Source organism: Micromys minutus (assembly GCF_963924665.1).
Source record: "Micromys minutus genome assembly, chromosome: 28".
NCBI lineage: Eukaryota > Metazoa > Chordata > Mammalia > Rodentia > Muridae > Micromys > Micromys minutus.
Genome location: NC_137963.1, coordinates 36,480,848 through 36,498,543, shown reverse-complemented (window position 1 = coordinate 36,498,543; position 17,696 = coordinate 36,480,848). Strand labels below are relative to the sequence as shown.

At 54.9% G+C, this 17,696-nt stretch overlaps 1 protein-coding gene across 2 annotated transcripts in view; it reads right to left on the bottom strand.

Moving 5' to 3' along the window:
- Positions 1 to 2,576: 2,576 nt before the first annotated feature.
- TBC1D2 (TBC1 domain family member 2) overlaps positions 2,577 to 17,696 on the bottom strand; it is a 43,148-nt gene continuing 28,028 nt past the window's right edge. The window contains exons 1-8 of one of the 2 annotated variants that reach the window (XM_080939938.1): positions 16,377 to 16,496; positions 14,855 to 14,965; positions 13,717 to 13,901; positions 12,662 to 13,138; positions 7,100 to 7,220; positions 5,110 to 5,295; positions 4,537 to 4,658; positions 2,577 to 3,996 (exon numbers count right to left, since the gene is read on the bottom strand). In XM_080939938.1, coding sequence (XP_080796064.1) covers positions 3,789 to 3,996; positions 4,537 to 4,658; positions 5,110 to 5,295; positions 7,100 to 7,220; positions 12,662 to 13,138; positions 13,717 to 13,901; positions 14,855 to 14,959 — 1,404 coding nt within the window. In that variant the 5' untranslated portion in view covers positions 14,960 to 14,965; positions 16,377 to 16,496 and the 3' untranslated portion in view covers positions 2,577 to 3,788. Of the gene's footprint in view, positions 3,997 to 4,536; positions 4,659 to 5,109; positions 5,296 to 7,099; positions 7,221 to 12,661; positions 13,139 to 13,716; positions 13,902 to 14,854; positions 14,966 to 16,376; positions 16,497 to 17,696 lie in introns of those variants that run through there. The other variant, XM_080939937.1, reaches the window with a different exon arrangement.

The window sequence follows — 17,696 nt, the reverse complement described above, 5'->3', positions numbered from 1 at the left end:
CCGCCGCCTCCCCGCGCAGCCCGGCGGGCGGGACCGGGCCGGGCGGAGCCGGGGCGGGGCGGGACGGGGAGGCCCCGCCTGTGTGCCGCCTGTCGCCCGCAGCTCGGATCCCGTCCCGCGTGCACACGCTCTCGTCACCTGCACGCTCTCGCCGAAGGCTTTGGGTGGGACTCGGGTCCCGAGCCTCAGTTTATTCCCCCTGCTGAGATGGAGGCGGTCACCGCGCCTGCCTCCCAGGCGGCTCTAGGCTGGATCCCGCAGCGAGCGCCCCGACCGCAGCTCCGCAGGCGGCGGGAGAACCGGAGAGCGAGGGCGGCTGCGCATCCGGGAGGGCGAGCCTTCCCGCTGCTGCCAGCAGGGGGCGCTGCCTCCCAGCCTCTCCCACTTTCAGCCCGGTGCTCAGTGACTGTGGAAGCCAGGACGTCATGTCTTTCATAATAACCACGCCACAGTCTTGGAAAGAGTTCTTCGTGTCTTGTAGGGATGTGTTTGGTGGTGGTGGTGGTGGTGGGGCTAGCACGGTACTTAGTAGGTATTGTGTACACAATTTATTGCATTTGAGCTACCACCGCCTTCAATCTAGTCATGATTCTCCCATTTCACAGATAAGAACAAAGCTGAGTTCTTAGCAGGCTCTATAACTGATTTAATGTGTACGTGTATATATGCATTTGTGACGATGGGACTGAGCGTTAGGACCGTTCTTGTGCTTGCTAGGCAAGTATCCTACCACTGAGGCACACCGTGAGGCTGCTCCTCTTTTTCTGAAGCAGTTCACTAAATTGCTCCGGTTGACTTCGAACTAGCCATCTCCCTGCCTCAGCCTCTAGTAGCTGGGATTATAGGACTACACCACCACATTCAGCTCTGGTTAGTCCTTGATCCGTTTAGAACAGCGGCCGCTAAAGCCTTCCTCTGGTTCCTGTTGAACCACAGTGCCCTGGGCCGTTTCCCACATCCAAATTTCTCACTGCATCCCCAAACTAGCCTGCGTGGAGCTGCACGAATCGTACAAACCTTTGCACACAAGGGTTCATGGTGATTTAAAACTTTTTTTTTTTTTTTTTTGTACGTGTGTCTGTGTGTATGTGCCTTTGTGTAGGGTCATTTAAAACTTTTCTTTTTTTGGTATGTGTGTCTGTGTATGTGACTTTGTGTAGGTCAGAAGGAAACTTTCAGAGGCTGGTTCTTTCCTCCTATCTTATTTCTGCCACACTTCACACTCCTGGCTGTCTGTCCCTGAGCTATCAGGCAGTTCTCCTGCCTCCCATCTCCAAGTAGGAGAGCTGCAGTCAGCATTTTACATGGTTTCTTGGGACGGAACTCAGGCTGTCTGACTTCTGTGACAAGCACTATTACCCTCTTAAGCATTTTGCCAGCCCATTTGCTTTATTAATTTTTTTAGAGGATCCCACAGGGCCCAGGTTGGTCTTAAACTGTCTATGAACTAAGAAGAAACCCTGAACTCATCTTCCTGTCTACCTCCTAAAAGCTGGGGCCACCATGCTGGGCTCACTAAGGTGTTTCTGACTTGGCTTTATCTGGAAACAGGCTGACTCATCTGGATGTCCCAACTCAGTAAAGGCAGAACGGGGTTCTCTGGTGGTCCTCTCTCAACATCACCCACTGAGCTTCCATGATCCTCTCTTGAAGGTCTGTTTCAGAATCATTTCTTTAAAAGCTCTTGTTCTTGGGTACCAGGCCATTGGTCTTCTGGGACAGACTTGTTTGGCAGGAGTTCTCTGGGAAATATGGGCAAATGGACCTGTGAATGAGAGGGGATTCCTGGAACCTGGCATGCCTCATCTGTGTCTGAGGAGGGCCTTCCCTGTTTGCTCTTGCCTTCTCCTAATCCTGCCTCAGGTGTAGAAGGCAGAGCCTGACAACCCCTAAGTTATACACAAGGGGACACAACCTACCAGGGCCTGGTCAGACACCACAGGGTGTTGGGGTGGGGGACACCACGGATTGACCTTCTACTTGTCTGTAGAATGTGGCTGTGTGTGCGCGTGTGTGTGCTTGTGCGTGTGTGGTGTACTGGGAGAAGATAGCCCCTAGGGCAAGCATCTGTTTGGGGGATATAAGCTTGAACAAAGTAGTCTGGAAGTGTGACCCTCTCACATGGATTGAGCCTTTTGGGACCCTAGGCCCTTTGTCCTCTGTGCTAAGGCCTGCTGGTCCAGGGATGGGAGGGGTTGAGCGTGGAGCTCCATCTCTGTTCTGGGTAGGAAGGAAGGTGGGGCTGTGGGATCAGATCTTCCAGCCTCAAAAGCAAGCAGTGGCCCCTGGGGAAGGGGCAGCAGCTGTGGGACGAGCAGGGAACCTGACACTAGGGGTAGGCCCCAGGCCCTGAGGGAGGGGCACGCTCAGCCCCAGCAGCAGCAGACAGTCTCAGGCTCACCCACACCCCGTTCGTTTTTGTTCAGGCAGCTCAGACGCTCAGCGTTTTTCTCTTCTTTATTTGGTTTTTGAGACACTGTTTGGCTGTGTAGTCCAGTGCTGGAACTGCTGGGATCGGAAGTGTGTACCCCACACCTGACTCCCCCTTATCTCTCCTTAGAGTGGACAGTATGGGTGTGCCCACAGGCAGTCACAGCCAGACCCGCCCTCCCCTCTGTGACTCGGGAGTCCATTAACTTCTGTGTCCTGTTCCTGGAGCCTGAACAGTCTGCCTGCTCGGTCTGGGCTCAGAACGCTTACCTCCCAGGGTTAGCAAACGCATGGCTCCAAAAGCAGCCGAGCACAAGGCCCAGCACTGCTGGAACGAGGTGTGGCTGGTAAGAAAGCTGCTCTTGGAGCACAGTGCTTGGGCAGAGTTCCCCTCTAGGGAGAGGTGAGGAAAAGGAGAGGCGGGGACTGTAGCTTGGTGGAGGAAGTGGTAGAGAGGATACTGTTTATCCAGCAGCCTGTGCCCACAGTTTGACCTGCTTTGGGCTTTTTGGTGGTGTGTTTTGGGAGAGCCGGTACCACCTGGCCATACCCCTTTCAGACAAGGCTGCTTACCACCCCTCTCTGGTAAGCCAGGTGAACTGCTGCCCTGCTCGCCCTCCCAAGCCTACCCTGTTGGCCCCACATGACAGAGGCACGCCAGAGTGGATGCCTGCTCAGGGCTCACCGTCCAGACCACATCAAGTTCGTCAGGGTGGCAGGCAGGGCTTTCCCTGGGATGTCCCCAGCTGTAAACAGAAGGCAAGTTTTAGGCACGAGGCTGTAGAAATAGTCCCTGTGAGCACGGTGGCCTCAACACAGATCCAGGTGGCAACTCAGAGGGGCTACTGCCTGGAAAGACAGGTAAACTTGGGGTGCCGCAAGAATGGTGAGCAAGGCCTTGAGCCAGAGCGGACCAGTGGGGACATTCCTGACACCTCGTGTCCAAGGAGCACTGGTAGTGAGACTGCTTCTGTCCTAAAGGTGGAGAGCCATCAGCCACAGGGACGTTGATTTACGTCTACATGGCTCTGATGGGAGGATCCAGTGGTCAGGGCCAAGCTCAACTGCATAGAGTCTGAGGTCAGCCCGAGTTCCAGGAGACCTGGTCAGAAGATGAAATCCAAACCGGACGGAAACAGCGGTGCCTCAGAGACTGTTCAGGGGACCCGGTGTGTACTCCTGCCTCCTTCCTACGTGTTAAAGTGCTCTGTGGAGATGTAATACAGGCCGGCAAGCCTGGGAGGCCAATGCTTAGAGGGGCAAAGGCATGTCCAGGGTCACGCAGACCTCCGCTCATGCTTGAATTCTATCTTCCTGCCAGCGAAGGTAAGAAAGGCTCTGGGGGACAGAGTGGAGGGTCAGCTGTCGCCTTCTCCTTCGTCCTCGCTGACGCAGCCCTCGGGCGCTGCTCTGCCCCTGGATGCCCGTCTCTCCAAGTACTGGGCCTTCAGCAGCTCCAGCTCCTGCAGCTCCGTCTCTAGTCGCTCTCGGTGGGCTGCCCGCAGCTGCCGCAGTTGCTTCATGGGAAAGGGGTTCATATCACTGAAGGCGATGCTCATGAGCTTCCTGAGAGGAAAGGACAGTCAGCCAGAGCAATGGTTGCCAGTCTGGGGCCTGTCCTGACATCCTTCCACCCCAGCACAGGGACGCTGCCTTCTGGACCTCACCTTCCAGAGGATAGGGACCAGGCTCAAGATGGTGGAGGATGGGGCCAGGAGGCTCCTAGTAGGAGAAACTAGGGGCAAGGCCAGTGGTGGGGTTGGGTGTCCCACACCCTGGGTACTGTGTGTGGTGGGGTTGGGTGTCCCACACCCCGGGTACTGTGTGTGGTGGGGTTGGGTGTCCCACACCCCGGGTACTGTGTGTGGTGGGGTTGGGTGTCCCACACCCCGGGTACTGTGTGTGGTGGGGTTGGGTGTCCCACACCCCGGGTACTGTGTGTGGTGGGGTTGGGTGTCCCACACCCCGGGTACTGTGTGTGGTGGGGTTGGGTGTCCCACACCCCGGGTACTGTGTGGCTGAGGGTGGGCTGTGGAGCTTGCCTGCCATACAAGGATACTGAGGGGGAAGCGAGTCAGGGGGTCAGCAGAGGGGTGGGCAGCTCACCGGCTGTCGCAGATGGTCTTGGTGAAGAAACGCAGGTATTGGTAGATCTCCAGGCTGTCCTGGAGTTGAAGGATCGCTTCCTCATTGTACTTGAAGATGGCCAGAGCGTATCGGAACACCACCTAGGGCACAGTGGGGTTCAGGTGCTGCTCGGGGAGAAAGTCAGACTCCGGAAAGGTGGAGGACTCGGGAAGCCCAGAGGTACAAAGTGTGGGGCAGCCAGAGGGACAGGTGACCGGAGGCCCTAAAGGGAGCACAGCTTGAGACATTGCTTTATGTATGGCCTCTGAATGCCTGATGTCTCTACAACAAGTCATGGAAAGGCGCTGCCCTGCGAGAGTCAAGGGGTTTAGTCCCAGGAGCATCTTTGCTGGTGGGTCACCTGGTAAGGTCACAGGCAGGAGTTGGACCAGGCCCAGGCTTCAGAGGCAGGGCCACTGCTTCCTCTCACACTGCACAGAGCACCTTACAGTTTAAGGAGCTGAGCTCTCAGAGATCACAAATGGCTCTGGCACGTGGCCGTCATTCCATCCTGTGGGGCCCAGCTCGGCCGCTGGGCTCGGGCATACTGACCTTAGTCCCTTCGTACAGGAAGGCATCCCAGACTCGCAGGAGGAGGTCACTGATGAGGGAGTCGGCAAAGACCACGAGGAACCAGTTGAAAGTGATGAGAGAGAGGTCGACGCGGCGCTGCTCCAGGTGTGCCGTCAGCCGGGGCAGCTTCTCCGAGAGGAGGTCCTGGAGCACCCGCTGGTCCACCTGGAAGGCAGAAGAGACCCATCACTGCTGCCTCTGCCTGCTCTCCAGACTGTCAGAGCTCCTGGGCAGGCCTGGTTTGTACTGGGGATGTGTGTGGTGTGTGGTGTGTGTGTGTGTGTGTGTGTGTGTGTGTGTGTGTGTGGTGTAGCAACATCACCATGGCTCCCGACACCTGGGCAGAGCAACAGGCGTTGCCGTGGGTGTCTTCATGGGTAAGTCTTTGGCCCCTTCATCCAGCCAGTGCCCCTGGCAGCTAATTTGTCTCATGTTTTCAGGAACAAAAGCCAGGAGCGCCTTTTCTAAGTTGCTTCTCTAGACCCACATTGGCCTGACTCTTAAGATGCTTGGCGACACTTTGGGTGAGGCCTGGGACAGATACTGGTGGGGAGGAACTGTGTCCTACCCCATCAGGAAGCTGCGGGCCACAGCTGCTAGTGACCTCTCCTGGTGGCTCTGCCTTATTTATTTCAGTGGACATGGCTGATTACTCCCGGGAACAGCGCTCTCTCCTCCTTGGCAGTGCCCTGATCTGTGTCCCCTCCAGCTCCTCTTTGCCTAGAACCATGACAGTCCTCCCTGTGCAGGTCTGTCTTCAGTGTTGCCGTGGTGAATACTCAGGGATTCCTTCCCTCTCTCCCTTAGAGACATGGTAGCATCACAGGCCATGGTCAGCCCAGAGCCCCATGTGAGCCACCAGATCTGTGATGAAATGGAACTAAAGGACCGCCTATGACCCACAGCAGTCAAGGCAGGGGCAGGCTCTTCCCTCTGCTGGTAACCAGGGACACTAGGTGAGGTCCCAGGCTGCCTGTCTTCTCTGAATGTGGTCAATTCTCCACGATCAAAGCAAAACCAAAAGCAAGCTCGATGCTGGTGCTCAATGCATCTCCCTTTCAGAGAGGTTAAGTCTCTGAAATGTGAACAGTGAACATGGTATTTCCCAGCCTGCCTTACAGCAGGGGGGCAGGCCTAAGACATGGTTCTGACCAAAAGAAAGCAGAAAGAGAAACTGCAGACCAAAACTCCAGTGGCCACCTGTCTGCTTCTGGCATACACCATGGCCACAGAGGGTGGTGACAAACATGAGGATGACAGAGCAGGGAGCTGGGAGGAGCCTGACCGAGCTGGGAGGAGCCTGACCCCAGCTGGGAGGAGCCTGATCCGAGCTGGGAGGAGCCTGACCCGAGCTGGGAGGAGCCTGACCCAAGCTGGGAGGAGCCTGACTCCAGCTGGGAGGAGCCTGACCCTGTGGTATCAGGGACCATACTTAGCCCCTTTCCTGGCCTTCTGAGTCCCTGCACCTGATATATGCCATCCCAAAGGGCAGCCCAGGAGGAGTGGTGGGTGTCAGACAAGACAGCAGGAGGGAGAGAGCTGAGGAGGGAAGCTGGGAGAAGGAAGGAGGCTGCAAGGCAGGAGGGCTGTCTCAGCAAGGGGACATGACTTATAATTTTTAAGTCCACAAAGTGACCTTATTCCTATTGTAGAGTGAGCTGCCTGGGGTGTTCTGCCCGATCCAGGGCGGCAACACTTCCCGGGGATGTGGCGTACATAACCAGAAGCATGTGCAGGGATGGTGGTCCTCATCCCCAGCCCAGCATCCTGTGGTCTCAGTTCTTGGCAAGGGACGTTGATTTCCGTATCCCCTCCCCAGGAAGCAACTCTTCCCAGTGGTTTGACCTCACCGCTGGACTAAGTAGGTGGGCAGGACCTCACAATCTTACAGGCCCTCAGCACAAGGGAACCTCTAGCCGTCAGAGTTCAAAGGCCACTGTGTCGGAAAGTCGGAGACCCAGGATCTGACCTGAGATGCAGTCAGTGTCTTGCTGTAGTACTCGGCGGGCAGTATGGTCTCCACAATGGCCACCAGGCACCAGAAGGCACTCTCCTCATCCTCTAGGACCAACAGGGCGATGGCCGCCAACCTGCAGAGGGAGGAGCCTGGAGTGACCCACAGTTGCAATTTGCATGGCAGAACCACATCCTGGGTCCGAGTCCTAGCCCTGGTCCTGGACCAGGCTGGTAGTCATGGCACCCGGAGGAGATACTGCAGGAGGGTGCTCAGGTTGACTTTCGGAGCTAGGAAGACCGATTCAGAGCAGAGGCTCTGAGGTTGGGTTGCCTGGGTGGAAACTATGGTAAGAACAATGCTGGCCTTGGGTAAATACTTAACCTGTCTCAGCCCCTGTCTCCTCATAAGCATAGGGCTGGGTGAGGACCAACGGTCAGTCCTGTTGGCAGTCAGCACATTCGCTGCCCACCCAGTGCTTGGTAAGTACTGGCTACCTTTATGGTGGCAAGCTCTGAAAGCCTCCCAGGGACACCGCCCACCTGTCAGAGCTGTGTGGTCCCAAACGAGAGCAGACCTTGTGCCCCACTCACTGGAACACACAGCCTTTCCTCCTATGCCCCTGAACCCAGTTAGGAGGTCCTACAGCGACCAGGGGCAGACAGGCAAGTCTTGAGCTGAAGGGTCTCTCCCCCAGAGAAGCGCTCTGCTTCTCCCACCTTCCCTGAGGGGACACATCCAGGCCAGCCCCACAGCACACTCCTCAGCATATCTTCCTGGTAGACATGGGGTCTCGCATCGGAGGAACACAGCCCATCCCAGCCGCTCTTGGAGGCTCACAGTGCTTCAGCAAAGCCTCACGACATTCTGCAGCAACAAGCCCAGGGGGTCCTGGGAGTCACGAAGCCTCTTCTGTTGGTTACACATGAGGTGTGGGGGCAGCCCTTCTTCAGAGCATCTATGGGAAGAAGGGGGCTGCACTGAAAGTCATGGGCTCTCTGTGGACTTACAGCTTTGATTATTATTATTATTACTATTATTATTATTACTATTTTGAGACAGTCTCACTATATAGCCAGGCTGGCCTAGAACTTGCAATCCTCTGGCCTCAGTCTGCGGGTGCTGGGATTACAGGTGTGCACCACCCCAGCCTGCACGCCAAAGCCCTTTCAGAGCTTGTTGTTTATGCATCTCGGGGTCCTTCATGGATTGGATTTATGACCCCCACTTTCTTTTGAGGTTCATGACTTTTAGAACAGGACTGCTTCTCACAAAACAGGGAGCGCCCTTTCTCCTTTCTCCGCCGATGGGGAAGGACACGCCCCTCCTCCTGCTCAGGCTCTCCTATACCTGTTTACACGAACTCCCCTGACTCTGAGCTGAGTGCAAAAAGAAAAACAGCCGCAGGCCTCCTGGGACATAGGAGGCTCTTAGAGCAGGGGGAGGGGACCTGTAGAGGTCACTGGGGTCAAAAACAGAAAATGTCCTGTGTGTCAACTACCACTCTGCCAGTGACCAGGGAAACACACGTAATTGACTGTGGAACTTTCTGCTATCGAACCTGGACACTACGCCAGAAATTCCTTCAAACGGGTGTCTAGCAGTGTCTTCTTATGGGCTACCCCTGGTCAAGGCCTTAATGCACAGATGGGAACACTGGAACTCAGAAGGCAAAAGTGGCCGTCACTCAAGGCCATCTTGGCAGAGGGGACCCAATCCGGGATACCCAAGTCCAGCTTGCTGTTGCCTATCCCAGCCCACCTTTCCCACGAAGCCCAGTTTGTCCTCCAGCAACTCCAGATCAGGAACTCCAGTCTGCATTGTTTTAGACTTCCACATGCGGATGGCCAGTTACTGGAGGCTGGTTCCTACCGGGGCTCACCACTACTGGGTGGGGTGAGCTCAAGGGCACCACCTGAACAGGCCTGAAAAGGCTGCGCATAAGGGAAAGAACTACATTTAGTGCACTAAAATTATTTTCACAGGGAAGTGGGCTTCAAATGCCTCCCCTGAGCTGGCAACACACATCTCCACATCGCCTGTTACCTCAGGAACAAGCTTCATTTTGTTGCCTTAGGCGAACTCTTATTCTGACACAGTGCATGCAGTTCTGAGGTTGACCACTAGATGGTGACACAGACAGCCGTAAGGGGCTCGCAGCTGCAAAAACATTACCTCTCTAGAGATCCAGGCAGGCTTTGGTATACATAGCTTTCTATTTAAGGAAATAGTATAAATATTTGTGTGGATACCAATTATGTGTGCTTGCATATCAACTTAAGCAAAGGCAGCCTCGAGAGATACACTGAAAGACACCTGCCCCTTTTTGCTTCATGTGTCCTCCTGTGGCCTTGTTGGTGTCCCATCCCTCTACACCAGGGCATTCTGCTCCTGAGGCTGACTTTGAGGCCCTCCTACCATGACAGCTTTCTCTGTCGCTTAGCCACTGGCCAACCTCTGGAGTTCAGAGTCCCGCCCCCGTGAGGCAAAGGCTCCCCTGGCCTCCATAAAGGACACATTGGATCAGGAAAGCTTTGGGGTGGCCTAGCATCCCCTCTGGCCCAACTCCCACTTACAGGGAGGGTTGTAGGAAGGACTGGACACGGGCAATCCAGGGACAGAGGCTGCTGGGCTGTCATGCATAGTGAAATTCTGAACAGTGTTTGCCACCTCCTGCAGGAACAGAGCTGATAACTCTCCATTCACCTACCCCGGAGTTGCTGGCCCCTCACAGCTTCTGCTCCCATCTTTTTGGGGAGTTCTGGAGATTAAACCCAGGGCTTTACACACGTTGGACAAGCATCCTAACATCGAGACACGTCCTCAGGTTTCTTTTTCTTCTCCTTTTTTGAGACAAAGTAGTCACTAAATTATGCAAACTGTCCTTGAACTCAACTATAGTCCGGACAGAAAGGCCTTGAACTTGGGACTCTCCTACTTCAGGTTCCTGAGTAGCTAAGATTATATGTCTCTGTCACCAGACCCATCTTTATGCCTCCTACTCTTTATTTTTGGGCAAGAATTCATTAGCATTTACTGCTTTGCTTGTTCTATTTTTTTTTTAAGTAAAAAGAGAACTCATTATTTTTATGTGTATCTGTATGTGTTCTTACATAGATTTATGTGCACCACGTTTATATGCATGTGTCCACGAAGGCCAGAAGTGGGTGTCAGATGGCCTAGAGCTGGAGTTATGGGTGGTTTCAGGTCACCACGTGGCTTCTGGGAACCAAACCCTAGTTCTCTGGAGGAGCAGCAAGCGCTCCCAACTGCTGCCAAACCATGCCGGCTAGTGTTTTATCAACTGGGGGACACGGCTACAGTCATTTGGGAAAAAGGAATTTCAAATGAGAACATACCTACTAGACTGGCCTGTTGGCAAACCTATGAAGGCATTTTCTTAACTAACATTTGCTGTGGGAGGGCCTAGTCTACTGTGGGTGTGGGGCCACTCCCAGGCAGGGGGTCCTGGGTGCTGTAAGAAGGTAGGCAGAGCAAGCCATGGAAGCAAGCCAGTGAGCAGCAGCACCCCGCTATGCCCCTGCCCCGCTATGGCCCCTGTCACTCTATGGCCCCTGTCCCTCTATGGCCCCTGCCCCTCTATGGCCCCTTCCCCGCTATGGCCCCTGTCACTCTATGGCCCCTGTCACTCTATGGCCCCTGCCCCTCTATGGCCCCTTTCTCGCTATGGCCCCTGCATCAGTTCTCACCTTGAGTTCCTGCCCTGACTTCCTGGATGATGGACTACAAGCTGTAAAATGAAATTAACCCTTTCCTCCCCAGGTCGCTTTTGGTCATGGTGTTTTATCACAATAGGAACACTAAGACATCTCTCTCTAGGCCCTCTTAAATTTTTTTTAAAATTACATCTATGTATGAATATGTATGCACACACGTGCCGAGTGTGTGGAGACCAGAGGGCAATTGTGGGAGATGATTCTCTCCCCTTGCCACGTGTTCTCCATCCAGGGTTCAAGCACAGATTATTAAGTGTGGCAGCCTTTACCTCCCAGGCCATATTGCCAGCCCCTTCACAGCTATTCCTGGGGATTCGCACATGCCCCTTCTGGAATTTAGTGCCTTTAGAAAGGACTGCACAGTCTTGCTGGGCTAGTAATGAGCGGGTTGGCCGTCTACAGATGTAACCTGTCCCAGGCAGTACAGCAGTACATTCTTGTGAGCGAGCGGGGGGGGGGGGGGGGGGGGAGGGGATCTGGACCGAGCTACGTGACCGCTGGGAGTCTAGCTCACAAATCCCAGAAATTACATACACACACTCAATTTCACTAACATTTAGACTGGAAATGGGAATACAAAAAAAACCAAAACCAAAACCTTGGGGCCCATTGAAATATGAGTGAGGATATTCTGAGCGCTGATTCTACACTACATAAATGTCACGCATGCCCTGTTCTGAAGGGAGAGCAGACAGCCTATGTAGATTTAGCTGGAGGATACGTGGAGTCAAACTTGCTTTTGGAAATATCTGAGACTGTGACTTCTGTGGCAATAGCCAGGGTGCTCATGAGAGTCCCCCAGTGTTGGAGGGGACAGTCACCTCTACGTGATTGCTCTCCCTCTGTGGTTGACTGGAGTTAAACAGGAAGTAACCCAGGCTGTAACAATCACACTGCCTCTGGAATTTCAGGCCTGGGCATGAGGGGTTAAGGGAGGGCTAAAGCCAGGAAACTTGCTTCTGAGCTGATAGCGCTCCTGCAAACATGGTTAAGGGAGGGCTAAAGCCAGGAAACTTGCTTCTGAGCTGATAGCGCTCCTGCAAACATGGTGAACGTTCCTAAGACCCTCCGGCCACTCTACAAGAAATGTGGGAGCACCAAGCCCACAAGGTGACAATAGTCCAAGAAGGGCAAGGGCTCTCTGTCTGCCCAGGGAAAGTGTTGTTATGACAGGAAACAGAGTGGATGTGGTGGGCAGACTTGAGCCCATTTTCCTCACAGAGGCTCAAACTACAAAGATGGTGCTGAGACCAGAGTGTGTTAAGCCCAACCGCAGATCTAAGAGGATGCCGGCTATTAAGAGATGCGGGCATTTTGAACTGGGAGGTGACAAGAAGAGAAAGGGCCAAGTGATCCGGTTCTAGGCCCATTTTGTCAGGAAGACAATACAATCTTCTGATCTTTCAAAAGTGAGGAGACTCAGGGCTGGGGTCTCTGCTTAGGCAGCCATGATGGAACCTCCACGTCTGAAGACAAGTGGAACAGGCTGCCTTACTGAGACATGTGAAGTGCGAAGATGTGACGGGGAGAGACCAGAGCTGTATGGCTGCAGAGGGGGAAGGGCAGGCCCAAGGGAAGGACGGTACACATGAGAAGAATGCAACTTACAAACTCCTGTTCGTCTGGGCTTTCCGGGTGGGTTTCCTCTGAGCACACGTGTCAGCCACGCTGGCTACAGAGAACCACTCAAGACTGCTCCGTGTACAACCTCCCTAAATGACATCAGAGCACACAGGCCAAGGACCTGAACCCCAGCCTGTCTCAGCCATGAACACGACCTCTGTCTGTCTGTCAGGGGAGAAGGGCAGGAAGGCCGGGTTCTCACCTCTGTGGGGCTCACCTGTTCAGGCCTTGGCAGTAGCCAATGGTGGGGTTCTGCCAGGAGAAGGCCAGGAGCACCCGGCGGAGCTTGTCAGGGAAGATGGAGGTAGGGCAGGTGAAGTGCTTGTTGGTGGGGAAGGTCCTGTTGAGGTCCAGCTCGATCTGACGAGCAGCAGGGTGCTCGCACGCCCGGCCCCGGGCCAGGAGCTCCTGGTAGCAGCCTGGAGAGTGCAGGTGCTGGACGCGGCGGTGGACCAGCCACCTCCAGACACGTGGGCGGTGCTCTCGGGGCACACCTGCCCGTAGCAGCTGCTTGAGCTCAGCAGAGGGCACGAGCTCCGTCAGGGTAGCCCAGCGGTCCCGTAGTGGCCTCTCCACTGCCTCGAGGGCCAGCAGGTGGTGGGAGCGCACCTCCAAGGCCTGGATCTTGGCTAGCAGTTTCAGGTCTTCCACCTCGTAGTCTGGCACCGTCAGGAAGCCATAATCATCATACTCGCTGCTGGCAGAAGGGCCGTGTTAGCACAGCCATCCCTGGGTGGGCTCCACCCTGGGTGCACTGAGATCAAGCCAGGGCCTGGCCTCAGTTTGCTTATCTGTACAGTGGGAGGAGCTCCTGAAGATGAGGGAGACAGAAGCGCTTATATGCAGCCCAGGAGAGATGCATTCACTGGTGCAGGTGTGTCACCTTAGTCATCCCCAGGAAGCCTGGGAGGTGGGGCACCTCACCAGTGTTACATGGGGGCTGAAGACAGTGCAGAAAGGCAAAGCGACCTGCTTAGGGACACAAGCAAAACGGGCAGAACCCTGCCAGTGACCCTGGAGCACTACAGACAGGACTTCCTGTTTCTGCTGTGCTCAGCCAGGGTTTGGCCGGAGGAACCAGCTTGAGTAATTGTGGGCACCGTGGCTATGTGGTCGGTGAGCCTCCAACAGGCCTTCCCCCTCCGCTGTGTGCACCTCATATCATGTGCCTGAGTTTGGGGAGTCCACAGCTGTGTCGCGATGGCGTATGTGGCCAGCGGCTCCTGATTTCACCCCGCCCGCAGCCCCTCCCTGGATGCCCGCTGGGCTCACCTGACAGGGCTCAGCCCCACGCCCTCGGAAGCCTCTCCTGCTTCCCACTGCAGGGCCTCCTGGATCAGCTGCTGCAGCAGCTCAGGGAAGTCACCAGCCTCAGCTCCTGCTGCCTCCTGCAGCCTCCGAAGCCCGGCCAGGTACTTGCTTTCTACCTGGCAGTTCTTGGCTTGGAGGTAGGCGCACTGCAAGAAAGGAGCATCTGGTCAGGCTTCCGGGCTGCGTAGGCTACCAAAGCCACGAACAGCTTTGGGCCCTCCCAATTCTGCTTTCCCTGCCCACCCCTCTCCTGGACCTGCAGACAGAGAAAGGAGGGAAATGAAAGAGACCCAGGACCAAGGAGGGAGCTGGATTCAACAGGAGGCGAGGGGAAGCGAGGGGCGGATGTAGCACAACGCATGCGCAGCTTGGAGTCTCATCCTGGATCAGACACTGGAGGCACTGGGGCCTGTGATAAGTCAGCGAATATGCTAGCTCACCCTGAACCTCAGGCTCCACATTTGTAGAACAGGGGTAACATGGGGCCTCCTCGGGATCCTGGCAAGGATCAGTGCGCCCCCATGTAAAGCCCTGGTTCAACCCGAATAGCGGCAGGGTTTTCTCCGCCGGAAACCCTCACTGTGGACTCTCCTTCCTTCGGCTTCTGGGCACCCGCTTTCTCAGCCTAGACTGTGCCCCTACACTCTCACCCTATCTCCACTTCCTTCAGTGAACAAGCCAGGCGCCTTTGGGTGAGTCAGCTGTACTTTCTGGGCCTTGGTTGTCTCAGTGAGACGGAGACTGTGGAATTTCGGCATGACTGCTGGGACAGCTCAGTTCTCATCTTAGCCTCGGAACTGAAGATGCCCAGGCACCACCTGCACGTGACTACGGACACTTCAATCCAACCTTCTGGGGAGCCTTTGGCCTTCCTCCCCTCCTGGTCCCACCCCTTCCTTCCTTTCACTGAGAACTTCCGGGGTCTTGTCTCCAATACTGCAGGGATTTTGGGAAGAGACTCCAAACGGCACCGTACGCCATGTCTACCTTCTGCAAAGCTGCCACAGGAGTGACAGGCGTGAGAGATTAGGGAAGCAGAGGTGGGGAGACAAGGGACAGGGAGTGGAGGAACACGGATGTGGCCATCGACCCCTCGTACCTTGGTCAGCAGAGCTTTCTCCTTTTCTGCCACCTTCCTCCAGATCTTGGTGACCTGGTGGATCTCAGAGTTGAGAAAACGGTTCTGGGTCCGATATGCTTCCATGTCATCCTGGAAAAAAAGCAAGATGGGTCAGCAGCCGTACAGCAAACATCCTGCTCTGGTGAAGTCACCCTTAAAGACACTGCCAAAGAATCCTTCCCAAGGAACACAGAGAGGGAGTCTAAAAGACTTCTCCAGCAGGATGTGGTAGGGAGAGCCCCAGACCTGGAGTTCAAGATGGCTGCCATCTCTGGACCTTTCTCGCGTGTGAAATGGCAGATATGACTGTCCCCTTCAGAGGCTGGGAGAGAGCGGGGCCAGCAGGTAACATCAAAGGAGCAACAGGGCCCAGCAAAACACTCAAGCTCCGACTCTTCTGTTTTGTTGAGACAGAGTCTTAGGTAGCCCAGGCTGGCTTCCAGATCACTAAGTAGCTGCAGATGACCTTGAAGTCCTCCGCTTCCCTCCCCCTCCCACACTCTAGGAAAAGGCATAGCCTCTCCACCTGCCCGGTGTGGATTGCTTCTCTGTAAGTATCACTCTGTACACACGAGTGTGCGATGCTCAGGGCTTTGCATACGTTTGACCAGACAACTCAAGCCCAGCCTGTGTGCCATCTGAGGACGGGCTCTGCCTACTGCCAGCCCAGCTTTTCTGTACGAGTCTATCATTCCTTCCTTCCTGGGTTGTCCTTGTTGGGTCAATCCCAAGGCTGTGCAGGTCTTGGCAATATGCATAAACCACCACACATGGCTCCCCTGCATTTCTTGTGATCCCATTATGAATCCTAGGCTGGTCCCTAACTCATCCTCCTCCTGCTTCAGCTGCTGGAATAGCTGGGATATGCGGGTGTGTACCTCCACGCTGAGTTCCAACGGTTAGCTTTTTCTTAACCCTACTGGGAAATGTGTGTGTGTGTGTGTGTGTGTGTGTGTGTGTGTGTGTGTAAAGATTTAATTATTTTATACATGAGCACTCTTTCTGCATGTACACCTGCAGGCCAGAAGAGGGCATCAGATCCCAGTATAGATGGTTGTGAGCCACCATGTGGTTGCTGGGAATCAGACCCAGGACCTTGCTCTTCACCGCCGAGCCATCTCTCCAGTCCCCCTCCCCCTCTTTAAAGCATGAAACTATGCTGATAAATAGCCATATAACTATATTTATAGAACTATAAATAGCCATGCGCTTTGAGATCTCCCCTTACAGTCCAGCACACGGGTGACAGCTGCTGTCTGAACAGGAGCTGGTGAGCCACAGGAAGGTTCCACACAGAGCTTCAGCTGTAGCTCACACTCTGTCTTCTACTGAGAACATTCCAGAAACCATGCAAGCATACTGTTCCCTCATATCCCCTGAGAACCCAAGCCTTTCCTTTCCTGCTGGGGAAAAGTCTCAGGCTGTTGGTCACCGTCTATGAAAGCCATAGCCCCTCTGTCCCCTCCGTCTGCTTGCTGTAACTCATCGTGGGGATTCTTACCCGGCACCTGGGAGAAGCCCCAAGCACCTAGGTGAGGGCTTAGAGTGTCTGTCAGTCCTGCAGTCGCACGGTGTGCTATCAGCGGGCAAAGTGTTAAGGTAGCATTGCTCCCATTTTGCAGATGAGGAAACAGAGATCTAACAGTGAACCCCTCCGTGATGCAGCTGCTGTGGAGAAGCAAAGATCCAAACCTGGGAATGCTGAGCCCGACGCAGGCACTCAGCAAACAGCACCGACTACCGAGAGTACACCCAATCCTGCCCCACGTTCCCATCCCCGCAGACTTTGAGAATATGGACTTGTCGCACAGGGTGGCCATTTCCAGGTCAAAGAGAAGGCAAGAGGTACCCAGGCAGGGAGGTGGGTGTGAGCACCCTTGGAGCACAGCGGGTGGGACTGGCGGCTGGGCAGCCTCCAGTCAGCTTGGTACCCTACCTTGACTGCTCTCCTTCGCTCAGAACTGTAGGGAGGAAAAAGAGAGACCTCAGAGAGAGTCAGAGCAAAGCGAGAGGACAACATGCAGGAGGAGCCCAGGAGAGGAGAGCCTGCCACCACAGATTGCCACAGGAAATGCTTGTGTTGGGACCTGCATGGACCATGATGCCTGCTGCTGTATGATCTGAATCCCTCCCCCCCAGGCTCAGCCGAACCTGGCGGCAGTGCCCCAGCTTAGCTAGACTTTCCAGTCTTCCCAACTCGATCCCTCACTGTCCCAGATGACTTTCTATAGTCCAGGCTGGCCTCAAACAATGCTGAGGATGGCCCTGAATTCCTAATCCTCCTGTCTCCACTTCCCTCCTACATACAAGGATTAGGAGCCTAGTTTGGCAGCACTGGTCTCCCCTACCCTAGCTCTGACATTTAGGAGGTCAAGGACACTACTCTTGAAATGACAGCCTAAGAAGCCCTTTTTCTAAGACTGGGTGTCCGGTCTCAGGCAAGCGAAGTGCGAGCACGCTCTGTGGGCACCCGATGAAGGTCATTTAATGCGCTTTCCGAGAGCTACAAACTAAAAACCCCTTAGTCTGCATGGCTGTCAGGCCCCTGTCCTGGGCTCAGGGACAGTGAGTCTCCTTGCAGAGGACCTCAGTGATAAATGATCTTCCCACGGATGTGAATGGGGGGCACCCTCTGGCTCCCAGGGGAGGCAGGATAACAAGTGGCCCGTGGCCCTCCAGAGCCATCCGGGTGGTCTATGTCTTAGTACTGTGCTGATCTATTGATTCTAAAGCAATGGCACCCGAGGAGGAAGGAGGCAAGGAGAGGAGGTGTGGTGTAAAGGGCAGCAAGAATCATTCCCACTGTCGCATGCGTGGGAGG